Below are 21,804 nucleotides of genomic sequence, written 5' to 3'. Positions count from 1 at the left end.
GTGTTGGGTTTTCTTTTCCTCAGTCAGCTGCAAATTAAATGAATGTTTTCAAAATTCATGGATTAATCTGACTTTGATGGCAGAATGGCTTGTGAGATACTTTTATCTAACTTGTTGTCTAGCACAGACCAGACTTTCAGACAGAAAAGCCTACAAACCTGATCGGAAGATACTAAAAGATCCTTTGCTGTTTGTTTTGTTTTCTTTTGGGTTTTTCTTGATGTTGTTTTGTGCTTTTTGTTTGTTTGTGTTTTGTTTTTGAATCAAGTTTCAGCCTTCTTTTCATAATCTATAGAGACTGAGTGAACTAAACTACTTAAATACAGTGATACCTGCCTTTCTGTCTGAAATTGCCACCCTACAGGTATTTCCTGGTGTGGCATGTTCATGCATTGGCAGGTTGAAGAGCTGTGTAGACACTTTTGGTAGCTACATTAAGTTATGATACTGCTTTCTGAGCTGTGCTTTTAACATGTCAGGAATGCCAAGTTTATATACCTGAAATATTTTTCCACCTTAATAAAAAAGAGCCTGGGATGAATCCTCTGGAGTTGAGCCCCTCATTTAGTCAGTATTGGTCCTGCTTTCTACTCCAACATCTCAGGATTGCCCCTGTGGGAGCTGCTCAGTGTCCTTGTCCCTTGCAGCACGGTACACGAGGAGATTCCCCTGCCAGCCGTGCCCCCAGTGCTGGGGTGGCAGGACTGCCCTGGCACAGCTGATCAGAGCCCCATCAGTCACACAGCAAGGCAGGGTGTGTGAAATGTGCTTTGTGCTGTGCATGTAGCAGGGCAATTCCTGGTTCTCAGCAATCTGGGACGGAGGGTGTTGCTCTTAAAGACTGCTTTTCTTTTGCACATTGTCCAAATAAAAACCAGCCTGCAGCATCCAAGTTAAGCACCCTCTGGGGAGGATGCAGTACCCATTTTAGGCAGCATGAGATTCATAACTGTGCCAGGGTAAAACAAAGTGCCCAAGACATCTTAAATCAGCTCCAGACAAGTGCCAGGCAGCTTTCAAGAGGATTAATGTCCAAACCAATAGGAGGTAAATGCCTTGAAATTCTGCTAAAGAAGAATCAAGCACAACAAACTGTGGTACTCTTACAAACTTGCCTTACACCCTTTAGTGATTAATCCAATTCTAAGTTGTAACTCTCAGTATCATCCCTCCTGCAGCAGGAGGACTGTAAGAACTACTTCTCTTGACATCGGTTTGCTTGAAAGCTTAAAATGAGTCTTATTTAGACCAGCATGAAATCACAACAATGCTGCACAAATCTACCTGTACTGGCTAGCAACACCCTGCTTTCATTTTCCATCCTTCAACTACCCAGCTTCTTCTGTGGGAATGAATAGGACAAAAGATTATAAGTTTGCAACTTGAGCCTTATGTTTGTTCTTAGTGGGCTGTTTCCCTAATAAGCTTCAAGCAATGTAATTTTCCCCTCAGTCCAGGCTGTGCTGTCCATGCTGTGTCACTGCCATTCTGCACAGGGCCTCCTAGCTTGAAATGCCATGAAAGAATGTGAAAATTACCCCAGGGCCTATCATAGCTCCCTGCCAACATGAAGCAGAGACCCATTAACAGTTTGAAGCAAAATCCTTCTTGTTTCATCACAGTGCAAACTTTTGCTTGGGCAGATTGCAGGGCAGTTTTGTTCACTGATTACTCAGACCTTTTGATAAATCAGTGTGGCTGCGTCTGATGTTTTCAACTTATCACACAGTGGGGTTAATTTTCTTTTTAATTTCTAAACAGCTTTAAACACATAATACAACATAATTGTAAAATGGTATTTACAAAGAAAAATATAGGTGATCTTGGAGATCTCAAAATCTCAATTTAGGGTCAAACACACTGACTTTGTCATCATCTTCTGTATGACTAAATGGAGGATTAACTGGCTATTTAGGAAGAGTCTGGCACGTGGTTTCTGCCTCTTTCTTTTAGGGTAGAGTCAAGAGAGTAACTTACACCAGCGAGTGACTGTATTCTTATAGCCACCAATTTCAAAAGTTCAAAAACCATGAAGTAGGCCCCAGAATACTTTAAAATGTATGATCTTCTACTACAGTCCTTTTATTTGCCTGCTTGTTTTAGTTTTGAGTTTACTTTGTAATTTCCCAACTTTTCTTTTCAGCCTTGAAAGGTAGAAAGAGATTCTTGCTAATAATTTCTCCCTATGAAACTGTGAGAGTAAAAGGCACTTCTTAAAATAGTACTTTTTATTGCTTGAGCCCAACATAGGAGAATGCTGAGGTCATAGTCTATCTCTCATAGAGTAAATCTATTTTGTGTAATAATCACCATCATCTATGTAATCCTGACAGTTTGCTTTTTAGGTAAAGTACTGAGCTATTGTACTGAGTGAAGATCAGTTGCTACTCAGTGGAAGTCTTCTATATCAGTTTAGTCTGAATAGTTTTTTATAACTTTACTCTGTTTTTTCCCTCACATAATTCTTAGTCTGGAAATTCTGTCTGCTTAGGAGTCCTTAAGAGAGAGTCGTCTGTTATTTGGGTTTAGATCCTGGCTCTGGTGACGTCAATGGAAAAAAATCACCCATTGACTTCAGCTGGGTCAGGATTTCTCCCATGTGGTTTATGAATCTATTGATTTTAACTAAGGCTGCAGAGCCATACATACATGAGAAACAAGCTGCAGAAAAGAAGCAAATGATCAAACTCTTCCCCAAAACAAAGTCCTGGACTGTCTTTGATCTCACCAACACCTGTCTCATGATCTCATTTACACATCTGAATTTCTCTTCTGAAAGGAGACAAACCCCTGCACAGCACCAACTATTCCTTCTGTGATAAATTGTAGAACTAAGATGCCTGTGTACAGCTCTAATCTCCCCTCAGTTTGAGGGCGTGAGCTTGGGAGCTTTCTTTAAGCATCAGTCTTGCTGCACATCAGGCCTGCATGCTGATGAACAGTCATGTACCAAGCAGACTTCTGAGAGCAGTTCTGAGCTGTGAACTTGATGTTTTGGTAACATTTGGCCTTGAACTTTCGAATATCATAAGTCCAATATACTTAATTGTGAAATTACTGAGTTGTGAAATAATGATTCCTCTGCCAAGAAGGAATGATGCTGAGACCTCCTGAAATGTGGGTTATGTTAACATGGAAGAGGAAAAAAGAAATCTTTAAATTGTAGAATGTACCCATGAAAATCTGTGTGGAGCTTGTTGTTGGTTTTTTGTTTGTTTGTTTTCCAAAGGCAAATCTTTTGAGGGTATTTGGAGCACCTTCTAAATATAGGATTTGAGAAATTGTTTCCTCCTGTATCAGTCCTTGGGGGGGAAAGAGATTGTATCTCCATTTTGTTGCACTCCTTTTAAAATAGGTGTGTTCAGGGCCAGCCTCTTGTTATCAATGGATTGTGTCCTTGCTGCATTGTGGCTATGCTGACAAGAGAGGTCCTACACGTGAATTCAGTACCACTAAAAGCTGCCACCCCTAAAATATCTTAATAAATAAAATAAAGTGGGAAATAAAAGAATGTTCTGCTTGGGAATGATCCTTGTTATTGCTGGGCAGCTCTGTAATTAAAAGTAGCCACTATGAAATTCTTTTTTCCTATAAATGTTGTGACATTAATTATCAGGTTGGGATCTCCCAAGACCTGTGAGGATCTACTGCTCCACCTTGTGGTCTGACAAACCCTTCCCGTTATTCTACTGTGCACAGGGTGCTGTGCCAGAAAGAGCCCAGCCTCTTCCCCTTTTTTAGTTTCTGGAATCAGTATCATACTTTCCCTTGAGATATGGATCTTAAGGGCAAGTAACGTGGTATAACCTTTAGCATGCTTCAGGATAGACATTGCAAGAGGTCCTTCATTAAAGAAGAGAAGAGTAGAAATGAAGGAGAGTGCTGTATACACATACCCATATGGTTTAGGAGATGCAGGCTAAATTAAAAGTAGCTGACAAAAACCAAGATGCACAATACTCAGCTGCTTTTTTCAGTACATACCCTGGGCCCAAGGAAACACTGATTTGGACAGTCAGTGAGGCAACTGCAGAGGGTTCATCCTTCTGTGCTGCTGTTGGGTCAGAAAATCAGCTCATTCCCACAGTTCTGCAGTCTTCAGTAAAGATGAATGCTATGCAATTGCCCAGCCACAATCCTTCCCCTACACCAATGCCACAAAAGCTGTTTCTCAGACTAGCAAAAATGCTGTAGCAACACAGGACACCCAGTGCTTGGAAATCATGCAACAACTTTCTCCAGCTCTGAAATAAAGACTGCAAAGGAGTAATATTCTTCTGCTGTTGAAATCACAATTCCTGTGTACTTCAGTGGGGTGAGATCAAACCAGTGCTGCTCTTCTGATGCTGTGTTTGTTCTAGGGAAGCAGCTTATAACAAAGCATTCCGAAAAAGACTTTGTGTGATCTAACACCACCACTCTGGGAGGAATTGGACCCTATTTTGGACAACTAGCAGATATTCTTAGACAATTATAATAGCCAAACTGTAGCAATCAGTTAATACCTACATTAAGAACACAGCTTCTGCAATCACTTGTGCTTTTGGAAGTGAGTGGTTGTGTTCATGAAGCCTTAAGGAGTGGGAGCACTGGAAAAATTACCATCATCTATAAAAAGACTTATTGTATAATAAGGGCACCTTGCCTTACTACATACCAACAGCCAGAATGCTTGTCATAAAAAAACATTTACGGACTGGCAACAGACAACTGCCTGCCCAGTCCTGCCTGAATTTTGCTTAGTAATATGCTATCACAGAACTCAGTTCACTGGAAAGTTGGTAGTGTACTTTAGATGGGTATGGGTGTAGAGGAGGACGTGGCCTATGCAGCCAGACCTCCCTGCTGACAGCTTCTGCTTCTGAATGACAGACCCTGGTTCACAAAGTGCTGTTCTGTGCTGTCACCTTTGTCATGCTTCAGGAAAGATTGCAAAACTTGTTTGAATAGAGAATAGGGGAAAGGAGAAGGAGGAATGAAAATAAAACAAAGGATAGTTGTGATAAGTAGTTTAGAGGTTCTTTCCTATAGCTTTCTAGAAGAATATGACACAAGGCAAGGAAATAACTGTTTTCTTTCCATGCCTCTCACCTCCTTTTCCCTTCTTTATGGATTAGTGGTTTCAAAAGCTCTGTGGCTAAAATTAAGTATGTTGACTCTATACAGAAGTTGAGATGCTGAATTATACTACAGTTACCCAGAATTTCCATGAGAACAGGAATTATTCAACAGTACTGGGGATCCAGGCACTTTTAATGCTGATTTCCTGAAGGATTCAGATATCCATCTGTAGGAAACCAAGATTTAAATGTCAATAAAGTCTTGAATTTGAAACTATTCTGACTTGGCACCAGTATATAAGATCTGTGCAATAAGGATGAAACCTTTCCATCAAAGGTTCAAGACTTAATATGAAGGTAGAGAGAGGGAAAGCAGATGATTATGGGGTTGTAGCTGGAGGTGGCAATTACAGGTTGTCAAGACACGGGTAATGGGCTGCTAACATGATTCCTTTGTCTCCAAAAGCCTTGAGGAAGGAAAGCTCAAGGTTTATAACCAGTGTGATATTCCTGGATTCCTTACATACTCTTCATTGAAAATGGATCGGGACAGTGGATTTGTCCTCAATACAATTTATTTCAACTTTAATAATGATGATGATGATAATAATAGGAAGAAAAATAATAATGATTTTTTTTCTTGTTGTCACATTTTGAATCAAAAATTTGAGAGTCAGTTACAAGATTCCAGGACAATCCTTAAGGTCCCTTCCAACCCAAATAATTCCATAATTCTATATGTACAGAGAAAATGGAAAGTACTAAGAGTGAGGTAGTAGTGAAAGACCCAGAACTGTTTTACAAAGACACATCATTTAAATTTGTGTCTTGACTTCTAAATTACAATACCTTAGTATAACTGTATCTCCAACTGTAGAATTATTTGGTTATGGTTTACTATTTTGTAATAAGGTTGAGAGCAGTTAGGTACAAAAGTGTCTAATAACTACATGTAATAACTACAATACATGTAAATGCTAGAGAGTTTAGAGTGCAGACTGATATCAGAGAACCATACTACAGTTCTTAAATATTTAATCAATTGGTTGAACTGGGACAAAGGCTTTACAACTGGGAGTTGCTGATGTACTTACCATCAGACATAGCAAAAATAAAAGACATGGGCTATTTGATGTTGCTTCTCAGACGTGCTAAAAATTTTTGAAACCATTGATTTCCATTTTAATACACAGGAAGAGGTTCAGTAATTTATGGACTGATTTTAATCCATCATTACCCTCACAGCATATCTAAACTCTCACTAAAGCTGTATTTTCCTCCTGATCTTATGTGTAAGTAGTTGTATTAATATTCTGTTTCATATTGGTCTAAGCATAGGGAAAAAGTATCTGTCTGGAAAAAACATCTTTAGACTGCTGCAGCTGTATTCACATATTCACTGAACTGACAGGTTTGTGCTATTTTGCCTAAAAGTGAAATTCTGTCCCCAAACCATGTAAACCATGTCTCGGTCTCTTTAGAGATATTTTGGTTTCTTCAGTCAAGAAGTGTTCTTGGCTGCTGCGCTCCTAACCTGGCCTTTCTGCTTTCCATTATTCCCAGAGCTTAAGATGATGTGAGTGAGAAAGCAGAGGCTCACATGCCTGCTGTGTCAGCTTGAATGAGCATCCAAAGCCAGGACCCCACGTCAAACCGTAAGAAAGTCCTGTATTTGTTTCAGGAAGAGTTAGTGGGAGCTTTGAAGGCTCTCTAATGTGACTTTCAGAATTTACTTGTGCAGGAATGGTTTACTAGGGATATTTCAGTACTTTCATTCCTTGGCAGAATTTAGAAGGGTGTACAGGAATGAAGAGGGCTTGGTGGGGAGGCAGGGGATGGGAAGACCTTAAACAGAGATTTAAAATTTTTAAAAATTGAGCTAAATTTAGTTCTTGAAATCTGTTCTGCTTCTTAGTTTAGAATAAAGTACTACAAGTAGTAATCAAAATGTGCATCCACCGTACTTGGAAAGATGTATCTTTGCTTTTGTCAGCTGGTCCGCACCAGCTCTTTTACTGCCAGTAAAGCTGGAAAATCACTTTTGCTAATTGATTGGAGCTCCCTTTAGAGCAATTCTCAATATTTGCCCAGCCACAGTATGATCCTCTTAAGGTGTAACCTCAAGCTAAATACTGTGGATCTCATCTAGAACCTTTCTATGCTGGTGTATCCCTAGACCTTTGTAAATTTGTCAAGCTAAGAGTTACTGGAATTGTGCATGGACAAATAACATCTCTGCACAGGCAGGTATTTAGCTGAGAGTCTGTACAGTGTGCCACTTATGCACTATTTCACAGTATACCTCAGAGTCAGAAACAAGAAGTTTACAATTGATGAAAGTGATTGATGAAAGTTCTTCCCTCTCAGCTCTTCTTAATACTGCATATACAGTGAATGATGTAGGTGTATGATGCTTGTAACCCTGCAGAAATTCCTGTTCTGAAGATTTATTTTGTGGAGCCAACAAGACATGTGGAGCAGAAGAGGGAATTTCAGAGGAGCAGCTGGCATGTGAGCTCCAGTGCTGAACAGCCTGGGTGAATCCATGCCCTGCATGCACCAGGTGATTAGTGTCTGATCAAGGAAAGACAATGGATGGAGTGGGAAAGGGAAGAGAGCATCTGTGAGCTGGACACTGACTCTGGATCTGGGAAAAGAGGTACTGCAACACCACACAACTGAGCATTGTCCCTAATGTCACACTATGGCTGGGAACCCAGAGCTCAAGGCCATAGTGAAGAGATCAGCATAACAGTTTAAACTATCTGAGGTCAGTTGTTTGATGTGCTAATGGGAATTGAAAACCCCTTTTTTAGGAAACCAAAACCACTAGATTTGCATCTGAGCTTTGATTGACTGATGAGTCAAACTCTTGGCGTAGGCTTTGCAGTGAGATTACTTCAAAGTTGATTTATTATTATCATCATCAACGCTATTTTGAAATATAAACTCTGATATTGTAAGGCAAAGGTCATCCACCTTTGAACTGTAAAGTGCCAGGTTATATTCTTCCCCAAAATAGTGATTAAATTTGGTGGCATACAGTTTGCAAATCTGACGAGGCAGAGTGTAGAGGAAAGTCAAGGTGGTGGTGCAGTGGCCAGGCTCCCAGCTCCATGGGAGGTGACAGCTCCACTGTGCTGTTCTCGGTGTGTGACAGCTCTGGGCTCCTGACTTCGTTCTGGGCTTATGCTGTCTTTGATACCTGTGCTGTGGAACTATGACTAGGACAGGGAGCATTAGGATAAATTGTGAGATACTTCTGAGGTGTATTGATTGCTGGCAAACTCTCGAAGCAAACAATTTCTTCTGGAAATACTGTGGTCTAAAAACACTTTAAAATAATGCTGCAGGGGAGATTTAAAGTGTGCATTATGATAGCTAGAGTAATGTTAAAACATTTATCTGCCACTGTTCTTAAATTCATTAAAAACTTAATCTGATTCTTATGATACAGTAAGTCTCCAGTGACTAATCTGACAATTACATGCTTCCTAATGAGTAGTCTGAACATGACCGACCTTGCAAATACTTTGGCTCACAAAAGAAGCACTTTATGCTGGTAAATTCCTTTTCCCCAAATTTCAGTGGGAAATATTAATTCTGCCTATGACTGTGCAGGAACAGGAAACAAAAATGAACATTAATACTGAAAGTGTCTTGTACAAAAACTACAATAGCTTGTTAACTAAGACTGAGCATCATCCTCCCCCACTGTGAGCACTTCAGTTAATCATAGTAGGCATTACTCAACTTCATTTGGCATCAGTAAAATTTCAGAGGTAATCCAAATATCAGGATAAATCTTTCTCTAATTTGATGAGAGTATAATTTTAATAGTAGTCTTCTTCTTTAATTCACCAAAGCCTCTTGTAGAGCTGGGGAGCAATTAAAATGTTGGTTGTGCCAGAAAGAATTCTTTGGAGTACATTGATGTTGACCACTTACAGAGAGAGTTATACAGCTAGGGAATCTTTTTCTTAAAAATAATTTTAAAAAAATGAAGTGGCTTTGCCAGAAAGGCTGGGAATATAGCTCTTGTAAGGATAGGATGTAAGGTGAGGCTATAACTCTTGTAAGATTAACCAGTAGAAATGACCCTAGCTGATGATTTCTCCAGTGACAAGCCCTGTTCCTTTGCAATGCTCACAAATGCACTGCACAAAAAGTGTTCCATCTGCTACAAACAGAGCATTTCCTCTGTGCTGTGAGCAGCAGTCACATACATGTAAGTTGTGGTCTTTTTTATCAGCTGGACTGACAAGGTGATGTTTGAGAATTCCTCCTTTTGGAGTGTTGCCATATCTACTTAGTGGGAGCTTGCAGATTTTTCCCATCTGTACAGAGCCTACCCTATCACCTGATAAATACTTTAGAGCACACAGTGGACATATCCTGCTTCCAGGAAGTCAATGAGGGCAGAAAGTCCTCCAGTCTGTTCATACTGAACTGTCCTGGAAGCTTTTTGTGGCACGTTTCATGTTACAATACAGCCACTGGACCTGTCTCTGCCCTTGTAAGGCAGGAAAGTCCTATGAAAGTAGGCAACTGATATAGAAAAATAAATGCTCTAGATTTTTAGATCTTACTACAGACTGGGGACCTTTTTTTTTAATAGCAGAAAAATGATTCCACAGTTGTTTACAGAAGGGTTACATTCTGCCATCTATCTTTGTGCAGAAGTCCCATTGGGGTCTCTCAGCAGGCTACTCCCAAAACACAGATGTTTCTATCTATTCATTCAGCATTTTAGTTCTGCTGGATGCTTCTTACTCGCTAGCTTTTTTGTTACCGGGAGCTTGTTAAAATATAAATGTTTCTTTTTGTTACCACCACCAGTGCTGTCTCCGAAGTGACCTAACAAAAAGTCTGTGTAGCTGCCACTGGGTGGTGTATGCCTTGTGTAAGTAAAACTCACTAAAGTAAACTCTAGTAAAGTAAACTCAGAGTTTTGTGTAGGTGGAACTTCCAGATCTAACCCAAAAGTCTCCATGTCTGTTTTTTTCTTCAAAATTTTCCTGGAGTTTATCAAAGAAAGAAACTCCAGGACTTGGCTAGTAAAAAGAATGGGGTGTGTATACATCCACGTCCTTGTAAAATTCAACTTTGAATGTTGAATTTGAATGAAATACAGTGTGTGTTTGTGTTTTCCTTCTCAGTTCTTGTAAGTTTCCATGCTTTCTTGAGGGCCACCTAAATTTACAAGCATGGAAAGGCCCTTAGTGTGTCTGCAGGCATCTTGAATTAATCACAGTTAGCTTTAGGACGTAGTCCATATGTCAATCACCTCACTTTCTTTATAGAATGTAAAAGAAGATGCCATTTTCTACCAATTCCATGTCCTTGTTGTTCAGCTTCTAAGAACATTTGTAGAACCTTTGTGGTTGTAGCTTTTGGTGGGATAGCAGAATTTCTTTTTGTTAGGTAGCACAAGGGCTATCTAACTGACCCAGGACTGAGGGCATTGTGAGGTCCCTCTGTTTCACCGAGTATTTTGTATCAATGGGTCCATAACGTGTTCATAACCCACACCTTTGACTGTCCAAAGTCAGCTCCAGTTAAGTCACTGAGGCTGAGTAATTGCTGAGGCTTTCAGAATAAAGAGAAACTACAGGAGGAAGAGGAAAGGAAACCTTTTACCTTCCACTGCTTTACTTAATGCATACCATCCAATGCAAGTTTAATCTGTTCTGTTGGTTTCTTCTTTACCTAGCAGTTCCTTATAAATACCAACAGGCAACCTGGAATTCTAGTACGAGCATCATGTAAATCTTTTTAACAGTTTAAATCTGAACATGCTAGACAAGTATAAAAACATCTGATTTCATCCCTTTAATTTGCTCAGCAGTCCAGAAAAACTACTAAGATAGTGAAATTAAGTTTTCCCCATGTCTACATCCACATACCAACTTCTGCATGGGGATGCATAGTAATTATATGAAACCCATTGTGTTATCTTTTTGAGGCAGCAAAAGTTAAATCAGTGCTAGAAAGGTTCTCTCATGCAATAGCAGTGGCAGGAGGAAGGAGGGGGAGAGAAGATATTTAAGGATATCAGCGATTTATGACTGGAAAGATCTCAACAAAATCCAATGGTAGCCCACAGCTCTGCCTGTTGCCTTATGAATTTTAGTCTTGTAGGAAAGTTTATGCATAAAGCAAACAAGCTCCCAAACACAGTTTGAAGGAAAGAAGGGACTGAGTTCACTTGAAACTCAGTAAAGTACTGAGAGCCTGAAACTCTTACAAGAGTTTCTCCTGACTAAAACTGATATGTATGTTCAACATAAGAGGCAAGGGACAGAAAATTTTAAGATACCAGAGTGTTTGAGCTCTGTATCAGTAAACAGTTCTTGGCCATTCTATAGACTTTGGTAGCAAAGGGCCTCTCTACCTTTGCTTGTAAACGTCTGATTTTACTTTGATGATATGGAAAAATTACTGCAAACTTTTCACTGAAATGTGCCTCTTGTAGCTGTTGGCTTTCTCTTCACTGGTATTTGGAAGTATTTGAATCAGAAGATGCTAATGAAGACCCAGTTTTTCTAGCCGAACTGACATAAGATAATACATGGTGGCTAAACAAAATGCAGGAGTTGCAGACTTTTACCTTCTGTGCCTGAGCTGGCAGTAAATTATGAAGGAAGCAGGTTAGAAAATCAAGTGACCCAAATTAGAATAGAAAAGAGTTCAGGCATTCTGGGTGTCACCTTGTGCAAAGTGAGGTATGGGAATATATCTCTTTTCCTGGGAATTGCCAGATGACGTGGGGATGTGGCAATGGTGCATCTGTGCTGAGTGCTGTGAATGATGCTGCTGCCACACCTGCACCTGACACGGTGGGAGCCTGCTGGGTTCCTGATTCACTCTGCTGCTGTGGTGTGAACGGCCAGGACTATTTTTGGACATAACGAAATAAGGATGGAGGTTATTTCTCAGTACTAACTACTTTCTGCAGTCTGTCTGGGTGGAGGTTTTCTGACTCCTCTCAGAAGTTTTGGAGGTACCAAGCTCGACCGAGTGTTTCATTAGCACCAGTAGCCTATTAAGTTCCAAGGACAGCTATAATTCCATGTTATTTGATAGGATTTTCCCATTCATCCCGCATTCCTATTTTCACAGGAAGCAATTATTTTATGTTACAAGTGTGAACTATTAGCCTTTTTCACCAGGCAACCACGCTATCAGTATATATATACATAACTATCTTTCAGAAGGTGCTTTCTCTGTCGGTTCTGTCTGTATGGCTCACCGTTCACACACAGTTCTCCATCTGCCAGGCAGGGTCTGTTCTTTCTGTGTGCGATTTGAAAGCACCCCAGGCACCTGCCCGGCTTGCAGATGGTGTTACTCCATCAGTCTGGAGTCATCACTGACAGCACAGCGTACTTCAGGGAGATGAAAGAGGATCGTGGAGTTAAGGTCTTACTGAAGACACGCCAGACAATCTGAGCCAACTCTAGTTACTGTATGTAATTTTTTGTTGCTGGCATTGCCAAACTGTGCAGGAGGTGAGGTTTTGTTTGTAACAAGTCTCCTACCTACTTTGGAGGAGGGGAGAACCCCCACACTGCGGATCCGAGGGCAGAAATCACGATCCTACATTAGAACTGCCCCCAGGAAGCCTTTCAGTGGTCTGGCGCTAGCTCTTCTAGATGCTGTTTTTCTGCTTGAGTGTTTTTGGTTTGGCCTTTCTTCTCCCCCCACGCCCCCCCTCCCCACCCCCCGCCTTGGTGCTATTTTTTGCGAACGAAAAAATGTGTTAAGCAGCCTGGAGTGGCGGCAGAAGGCAAATACGCCTGTTCTCAAAAACTAAGTTAAACTTCTAGGAGTGTGCGAGCGATCGTCCCCGCGGAGGGGCTGAGCGGTGCTCCGGGGGCCGCGGAGGGTCCCCGCTGCCCGGGAGGAGCGGGAGCCGGCGGTGCCGCCGCTCCTCCCTTCGCCATCGGGCAGCGCGGGCGAGCCCCGGCTCCGGCTTTCCCCGCAAACTCCGCCAGGACGAGCGGGATGCCGCCCTCCCCGGTGCGGCTTGGGGCTGTGGGGCCGGGGAAAAAGACCTCGCAAGCGGTTCTCTTACCCCCTCCATTTTTGTAGCAGAGGTATGGAAATCGCCAGACGTTGGCCAGGTCCACGGCGAAGCCGATGACGGAGAGGAGGAAGTCGATCTTTTTGCCCCAGGTCTCCCTGTCCTGGGTGCCGTAGCGCGGCGCGGGGGCGGCGGGCAGGAGGCTGCTGCTGGTGTACTGCACCCCGTTGTGCTCCTTCACCAGGATCAGCTCCACGTCCTTCTTCGGCGGCGGCGGCGGCCCCGCGCGGTCCGGCAAGGGAGCCACCACCGACACTTTGCGCTCGGGCTGGACCTGTTTGTTCATCCTCGCCTTAAACATCCAGAGAGAGCGAGCTGAGGAGGGGGCGCGGGCGCGCAGATAACGGAAGTGCGCTTCCCGCTGGAGGCGACTCCGCGCTCAGCCCGGCGGTGTCAGCGCGGCGGGAGCCAGGCACGGCCGTAATAAGAGCCATGCAAATGAGGCGGGAGAGGGGGGACCGCGGCGCCCGCGCCCGCCGGGGCGCCCCCGGGGAACGGGGCTGCTGCCCGCGCCTTCTTCCGAGGGGAGCGGCTGCACCTGGGGCCGCCGCCCGGCCCCGCCAGCTCCGACCCGCGCCCCGCACAGCCAGGAGCCCGCACTGCCCGGAGCCCCGCACTGCCCGGAGCCCCGCACGGCTCGGAGCCCGCACTGCCCGGAGCCCCGCACGATTGGCAGCCCCGCACCGCCCCTGGTTCCCCGCCGAGTTTCTCAGGTCGGCTCCGTCCTGCCGCAGACTACGGAGCGCTTCCCGCCAGGCAAAACACGCATCCCTAGTCCAGCCAGCTGAAATTGCTGTTAGCAGGCAACAGGTAGAGCCTGCTTGGATTGCCCACTTCCCTTCTTTCTCGGCTGATCTCCCCTGTCCACTAGTGTGGCTTTAGTTAAACAGAAATTTTGGCTTTTGACATCAGAAGCCGGTGGGATGCAGGCTACATGGCAGAGCTGGACACTGCTAATGCTCCTGTGCCAGGGCTGATGGATGCCCAGCTTCTTCTTTCATGGCAAGCGTGAGGCTGGTAAAATTCAGATGTCAGGTTGAGGCATTTGTGGGACATTAGCTATTTGCTGCTATTCCAAATGGAACCCGAGTCTTTTACATGTAAAATAGGCTAAGAATTATCTGGCAGAACAGTGACTGGTGCCAGAAGTTGGCTAAATACAGCTGCAGAAAGGGGTTTTCAGAGACTCTTCTTGTTACAGCTGTGAATAGTCAACTCTACGTTCTGTGTCAGTTAAGGGAATAAAATTTGTCCACAAAAGGCAGAAAACAGCTCTCCCTTCCCAGTACTAAATAGGTTCTCTTCTGCCTGGCATCCATGAGAGCAGGGTGAGTCACAGAGGATTCTCGAAGGTGTTATAGCCTTTACAGGTATTTACTCTGCTAGGGGTAATAAACCAGTATTACACATATTGTAATACATAAAGAGATGCTAGTCAGAGTTCATAAACACCAGGTTTCTCTGCAAACTTGGAATGTGAAAAAGAATATCACCTCAGAGTTAAAGTTCACATACTGCCATCCTCCTCATCTCTCTTGAGGCTACAGAGTAAAAAGATACTAGCAAGACAGCTAGTGACAATATACAGATTTTATACCTTCACAAAATACACTTGGTTCAAGTTCTAACATCCAAGCTCTGACTTGAATCCTAAATCCCTCATTTGAGTGAAGTATTTGAGCAGTGGCTATACTGTTCCAGAGCACTTAGGTGCTTAGACCATGCAGCTCAAAGGTTCTCTTTTGGTTACTTTGTGATTTCCTGTCTTCATCTCTTTCCGATACACCACACAAGACCTTTTTCTCTTTTGGTCGCTCCATGCCATACGTGCTGTAAGTTTGCTGTATGACTGTCCCGTGGTGCCCTGTGAGCAGCTGCTGTTTCCCTGTGCAGGATTGTGCTTGTGCACAGCTGCTCTGCTGCCTCCTCCTCGTGCCACCCATCAGTCACTCCACCACATGCACCACACACACCAAATGCACACCGTGCTCCGTGCACTGCCCCCAAATATGCCCAGCTCGCCTGAGTGTGTCTGCACCCCCATTCTCCCACAGCAAACAGAGGACACACTCTGTGTCAGACATAAAGGCAGCCTCTGCTCTCAGCTGCACAGCCCTGAAGGTGTCTTGTCGGCAGACTCACCAGATAGCACTGGGGGTGTCTCTGTCCCATTCCCTGGTACCTATGGGGAGGGGGAAGATGGCTGAAGGGGGGGTTGCTCCTTCTTGGTTCCACCACTCAGGGACTGCAGCCTCTTTGGGAGCTGAAGATGTAGCCTTGCCAGTAAGGAGCTTTTTAAACCTGGTTCCCCTCTCTCCACGTGACTATTACTGCCTTAATGATCTGCACAGACTTCCTACGCTAGACAGCGGCAGTCCTGTATTGCTTCTGGAAAAATAAGGCCTTGCTCAGGAACACCCTTTTCCCCACAAGGTCTCAATTAGCTGAGCTTGATCATGATGTCTATGGTGGGAGGAATCTAGAAAGCCCCCGCTTATTTCCTAAGAGAATTAAGTCACTCTGCATATATATATATATATGCCTTTAGTCCTTGCATGGAAAGTGTGCACAATCTGGTTAATGTAATATCTGCTGCACCCTCAAGGTAAGAAACTCCTCAATTGGATTTTATGAAAAAGTTGCTTAATCTTGAATCTGTCTGGATCTTGTTATGCCTAATGTAGCCTGACAGTGGGTAGAGTTGGAGTCGGAGAAGAGAATATTGTATTTAGAAGCCTCAATGGGGCCAGACAAGATGGCAGGGTGTTAGTGATATGCCACTATTGGCTGGGAAGTAGGTTGTAATTTATTTCAGAAAATATTCAGGTAGTGCTAGGTTAGTCATCAATTATTCAAGTTCTTGTCTGTCGTTCCGTGCAGTGTATGGGAGAATATACTGTGTGCTGTAACAGTAAACTGAGGCTGTCACTCACACATTGGTGTCTAGGAAGAAAAAAACCCCAGTGAACAATTCTGTGTGTGCTTTCAGAGCTCCATTTACTGGTGGTGTGAAGGCTCGCTGTGCTTGCTGGCAGCAGGGTTTGAATTCTCCAGTGCTGGCAGCACAGCCCTCTGCCACTGACACTACAGAGCGACAGGAGCTGCCTCAGTCCTTCCTATGAACCTGGGAACAGCTTCTGACAAGGATGGTATCAAACACTGTTCAAATATGCTGGAATTTGCACTTTACAGTTGGTGCATCTGTGAGAGTCTTGCTTCATGAAATGTCTGACACGCTTGGTGCAAAAGCTTGGCAGTTGAGCCAAACAAAACAGTAACTGAGAGAGGATATAATTGTTTTATAAGTAAATTGAGGTACATGTCACTTAGAAAAAACCCCACTACTATTTAAACCAAAGGAATCACAATGAATTTAGTGGGAAAATGAAAAGAGTTCTAACTATCAAAGCAGTGAATGCAATGGGAACTAAAGACTTGTGGTTTGGGATATTTTTTAATGAGTAGATTTGTATGACAAAGTTGTTTCAGACTTGAGGACTTGGGACATCAGTTTCTTCTTAGAATCCAAGATACAATGGAAAGAGTAAAAGGTGCAACAGATATATACACCAACTATTTAATTTCATGTGCTGGTACATCCACAGAAAATCATTCTGGCTTTGAGGCTCACCAACACTAGGAGACTAAACATCTTTCAAACAAAGTGCATAAGTTGAATTAAGTTAGGTTTGGTTATTCTGTAATGGAAGAAACTTGGGGAATAGCCAGTTGCTGCAGGAGCTGGGAACAAAGCCTTCTGACTAAATCAATGTTAAAAGGATTTCACAGTGATAGGAACATGGCATTGGCAGGGGTGCCCATCTTTCTAGGTTAGCAGGTAAAGGATGCCATGCTGTAGACTGTACTGGGCATCTTTTAATCACAGTAGATACATCAGCCCCAGCTTCTTGGACTTTAAGAGTGGGTTGGGCAGGTTTGCTCACAGTGTCTCTAAAATCACAATGCCATTCCAAATGTAATGTTTACTCAGTATTTAAAGCTTCCATGTTTTATTGTTAGCAAGCTGTTGACATAATATCTCTTCCCTAGAGCTAAAGAAATTAATCTCTTTCACTGAGAAGGGCTTGTTTGGGTTGGTCCAACCATGCATTTTGACAGTGCCTGTTGTGTTACAAACTGTCTTCAGACTGAAAATAAATATTACAGACACACTTCACAGTATTTTGGTATTCTGCTCATGCAAGAATGCCAAGTCCTAGGGGAAGACAAGGCTTCTCCCTGTTTCTCATGGTAGCAGCTTTTGTAACTTTGTCAAATCGCTTGAGATTGTCCCAAACACACACCTTCAAAGCTTGTTTTACCTGGGATCTGCTGTCTCTGGCATCAGATGACCTTCATGAGCCCATCAGTGTCACCCAAGCAAGCTATCCTGTGGCATCTTTATAATTTTACAATGTATAGAGTATGTGTGTGTGTAGAGAATGACACTGAAGTCCCGGAGTTTTATCCCTCATAATTACACCACTGCTGCTTCTCTTCTTCTAAAGGCATAACTTTTCCATCTCCCTTTGGCCTCTTTCCATTTTACTAGCACTTGGAGTCTTTTAAACATTTAAATCTCCTTTGAAACATTTCACACAATAGTTAAGTTTCAGCTTCAGCATATCCTTTCTTGCTCCCTGTTTTGGATTACTAGCTCCTGCTGCTGCTTTAGAGTGGGGCTTGTTCTGTCTCCGAGGTGGTTGTAGGAGAGTGGTTTGTGAAGCTGTGTGTAAGTGGGGTGGAACTGGGAGTGCTCCCAGTTTCAGTCTGACTGTGCAGGAGGTGCACTCCATCCTCCTCCCTTATCATGGCTTGTGCAAGAGAGAAGTGGGTGCAGGGTCCAAAGGGTGCCAGGGTCCCAAAGGTCCAAAAGGGAGCAAGGGCACACACTGACCTCGTCTCAGTAGGAGAACCAGTACAGCTGGCTCTGCTGTAGTCCTTCCTCTATGTTAACATTACATATCTGTGTAATCTTTCTCTTTTCTGCTTGGAATAGACCTTTCTTGAGCAAAAATGGCCCAGATTTTAGATGAAGTCTTACCAACCTTTAGTGAAATAGTAATAATTCCCAGGACTACCAGCTAAGATTTAAATGAGAAGGGGATCTCACTTGCTTTTTTTCACATCTGTACTAAATGTTTGTCCACAAACAGGCTATAAACAGCAAAGTCATTCTTCTCTGTCACTTCTCTAATTCTTCAAGGTTTACCATTTTATTCTGTTTGCTTCCATCCCATCTCTATTATGCTAGGTTTCCTTTTTTTTTCCCTGTGTGAGTCCCATTCTTTACTGATTAAATGTTGCCTGCCAACTTCATCATCTGCAAATTTCATTAGCAAACATAAACTTTTAGGTGCATATTATTAATGCAAATATTTAATAAGATCATTCCCACTAACAGATCTTTCATGATGGGTAATCTCACTCCAAGCCTGTAATTATCCTTATAGCACAACATAGTATTATATCCTCTTTAGTCAGTTCCTTTCCTGTCTTAACAATTCTATTTATCTCCATGTCTTCTGCTCAGACTAACAATTACAAATGTCATTGTAACAGCTACTTTTGTGAAGTCGTGATAGATTAATATCTCCCCCATTTTTCTTGCTTTTATAAAAGGCAGTTATGAGAAAAAGGCACCAGATTAATCTGTCTTCCTTTGGGAAGCTCGTTTTGCATGTAGGAGTTTTCTGTGCTTATACACCTGTGGGTAGAATTCATGAAAAGTGTTTTAACTTGGGAACTCCATGTGGCCATAGCATTATTTGCAGGTGTCTAAATCAAGGTTTTTGTAAGACACTTCATCATTTCTGTCATCTGCAGACCCTGAACAAGACATCTTGCTTTGATGTCCAAAGCTAGACTGAGAGATGACTCAAAATATCTAGTGATATAAGAATTTGCTGAATTTCATATGATCCCAAGATGATTTTTTCACTGCACTGCTGATGGCAAGGTGCGGAGTATTATTTTCCCCCTGTTGAAAAGACTAGACAAAAAGCCAGAAGCAATCTGTTCTTACTTGCTGGGAGGACCTGTCCTTTCTTTTGCTGCCAGTCTCTTGCTGATATCACTGCTTGTACAGCAAAACAAAATATATCCAATTGTGCAGGCTGCAAAAAAAGACTGAGAATGAGCTTGGTATCTTGCATAACTAAAAAAAAAGTACCTTAATACAGGCTACTTAAGTTTATTGATCTTAAGTTTCTTGTGTCCTGTACTGATCATTGAACATTCAGATGTTTGATAGCCTCATAGACAATCTTTATGTAGCCTCATTCAGTTTAAGGGAATCATGCTCCTCTATCTGAAGGCACAATAGGATGAATTCTTTTGCAAATGCAAACCAGCTGATTTTACTGATTAGCAATAAAGCCCAAACAAAGAGTGACACATTTAAATTATTAATGGTTGGTGCCTTCTGTTGGGCCTAATATTTGGGATCAAATTTCTTTCTTTGGTACAGAAACAGAACTCTCTGTGGCCAGTGAGAATGATATGTGGAAAGGAGATGTGGAAATGAAAGCCTCACTTATCCAAGTTCTTTTTCTCATTTTTTGAGAATTTTTGTTTTCTAAGAGTACTAAGAAACAATGTAATTATACTAAATAAAGTTGCTTTTTCACTAAGAGAAGGCATACAAGCAAAGGTTCACGCTACAGTTGCCCAAGGTTTACACTGTGGCTATATCCAAATCAGAATTCTGTTGTGCTAGGTGCTGGACATCCACAAGGACAGAAAAAAGTTTGGTTCACCTTATCTACCTAGAAGCAATGAGCTTTCCATTGCTGTTACTTGAGAGAAAGGATCATTGTGGCTGTTAGTGGTCCTCAGGCAACTGATTTCTTTAAGATTTTGATACTGCGATTCTGTGTTTTTGAGACAGAAATCCAGCAGCCAATTAAAAACAGTCTCCTCAAAGACACTGAAAAAGACCAGTTATTTATTTCTCTTTAGGAGAAGTGAATATCTAGAAATATAAACTTTTGAAAGGATTCAAGTCTCATAAGGGGTATTAGTTGAAGAGTGAAAAAAGACAGTTTCCCTACAAAGTTTAAGAACTTTTTGTATGTTTTATGAAGGTTTACACATTCATCCTACAGGTGTCTTCACCTCACGTATAGGTTTGAGTGGGTTTTACTTGCTTTTGCTGTCCAAAACCTTTGCAGTTCTATAGCAACAGGAGCATCAAGTTGTGAACTGATTTAGTACTTGGAAACCTCGAGTTGCCCTTAGTTGTAGCATTTATCCAAGTGCAGCACCAAGTAGCAATTTAGCTTCCCGGCTAACATTGAGTAGTTTGGACAGTTCTAAGTAAATTGTTTTTGTTGAGCTGATTGTTTTAAAATTAAGCCTCCAAGCATTGAAAGGATCAGCAATGCCAAAGGAGACTCAGAGCCTGTCCTCAAAGTTATGACAAGTCAGGCACTTGGCAGTTTTCACAATGACCTATATTTTAATATGGGCTATTGGATTATTTCTAAAGAGGCTTCTTAGCCATAAAAGAATTATGCTCATTGGCTGGGCTGTGGCAAAAATACAATTGAATTAAGGATTGAAATAATTTAGGATCCAGCTGGACAAGTTGTCCCTGCGGCTGAGCAGTAACAGATGTATTAAGCATTGGAAATTGCACAGAAAAAAAGGTATAATTGATCTAAGGTAACCTCACTACTTTATATTAAATAAATCAATGCTGATAAGCTGAAAGGTTAGAAGCAAGAAGCTGAATTGAAGGAAGGTGGACTTGGAAAAAAGCAACTCTAAGTAAAACAAGTTAACTTTGATGTCCTAAATATGGTAGGAACTATGGACTCTCGATTTCTCTAAGTACAGTGGCTATGAATTTCCAGATCAGCAGAGCCCTGGGGTGCATTGGGGGATGTGAAGGAGAGGTTGCATTTCCTATATGAGAAACAGAAAATTATAATTAGCCACCTGTGTGTTTATTTGTGCATCTAGAGTCATTCATCACTGCAAACCACAGGTGAGCCACAGGACTCACTCACATGTACCTGTATCTACCTCTGCTGCTCTGCTCAAGGATTTGAAGGGAAAGCTGCATCATAACAACCACATCACACCGAGCAGCTGAGGTTTTAGGAGTGCAGTGTGCATGTGCATGTGTGTTAAAAGAAACAGGCAAGCCCAAAATGTTGGCCAGTAATATGCAGGAGACAGTAAATTCCTTCTGGAGACACCCAGTGCCTGAACTTTATTAGCAAATGCAGAGGTACTGGAGGTGGAGGCTGTAAAATGAAGAACAACATACTTTTCTAGTTAAAACTGTTTTTTTAAAGGTCAGAGGAAAGCTTTACAAGGTGAGAGCAACTTCAAATAAACTTGTGCATGTATTTAATGTAGCTGGAAATACTGCAGGGCAGGAGAAGACGGGATTTCCTTGTTGTTACTCACTGAACTCCTAATTCCATTTCTTCATTTCTGGACTAAGCACAAATCGTTTCATTAGGAGTTAACCTTGTTTTGTAAAGAATGAAGAGATATATTAAAAAAAAAAATTGAATTATTGCTTTAGGAGCACCTCTAGCCAAATGAACTCAAACTCGCATGACTCTTGTGCTTTGGGTGTGCCCACATTGAACTGGCCATGTGCTCCAGCCCAGGAAGGGGCACACGGGGCGGCAGGGGCGGCTT

At 42.3% G+C, this 21,804-nt stretch overlaps 1 protein-coding gene across 1 annotated transcript in view; it reads right to left on the bottom strand.

The window, feature by feature from the left end:
- The window catches only part of SLC6A2 (solute carrier family 6 member 2), a 58,514-nt gene extending 45,059 nt beyond the window's left edge, over positions 1-13,455 (bottom strand). The window contains exon 1 of the mRNA XM_063410897.1: positions 13,138-13,455. Coding sequence (XP_063266967.1) covers positions 13,138-13,447 — 310 coding nt within the window. The 5' untranslated portion in view covers positions 13,448-13,455. The remainder of the gene's footprint in view (positions 1-13,137) is intronic.
- Positions 13,456-21,804: the final 8,349 nt, after the last annotated feature.

The sequence above is a fragment of the Prinia subflava genome, chromosome 13 (genome assembly GCF_021018805.1).
Source record: "Prinia subflava isolate CZ2003 ecotype Zambia chromosome 13, Cam_Psub_1.2, whole genome shotgun sequence".
NCBI classification, from domain to species: domain Eukaryota; kingdom Metazoa; phylum Chordata; class Aves; order Passeriformes; family Cisticolidae; genus Prinia; species Prinia subflava.
This window is presented reverse-complemented; position numbering and strand designations above follow the sequence as displayed.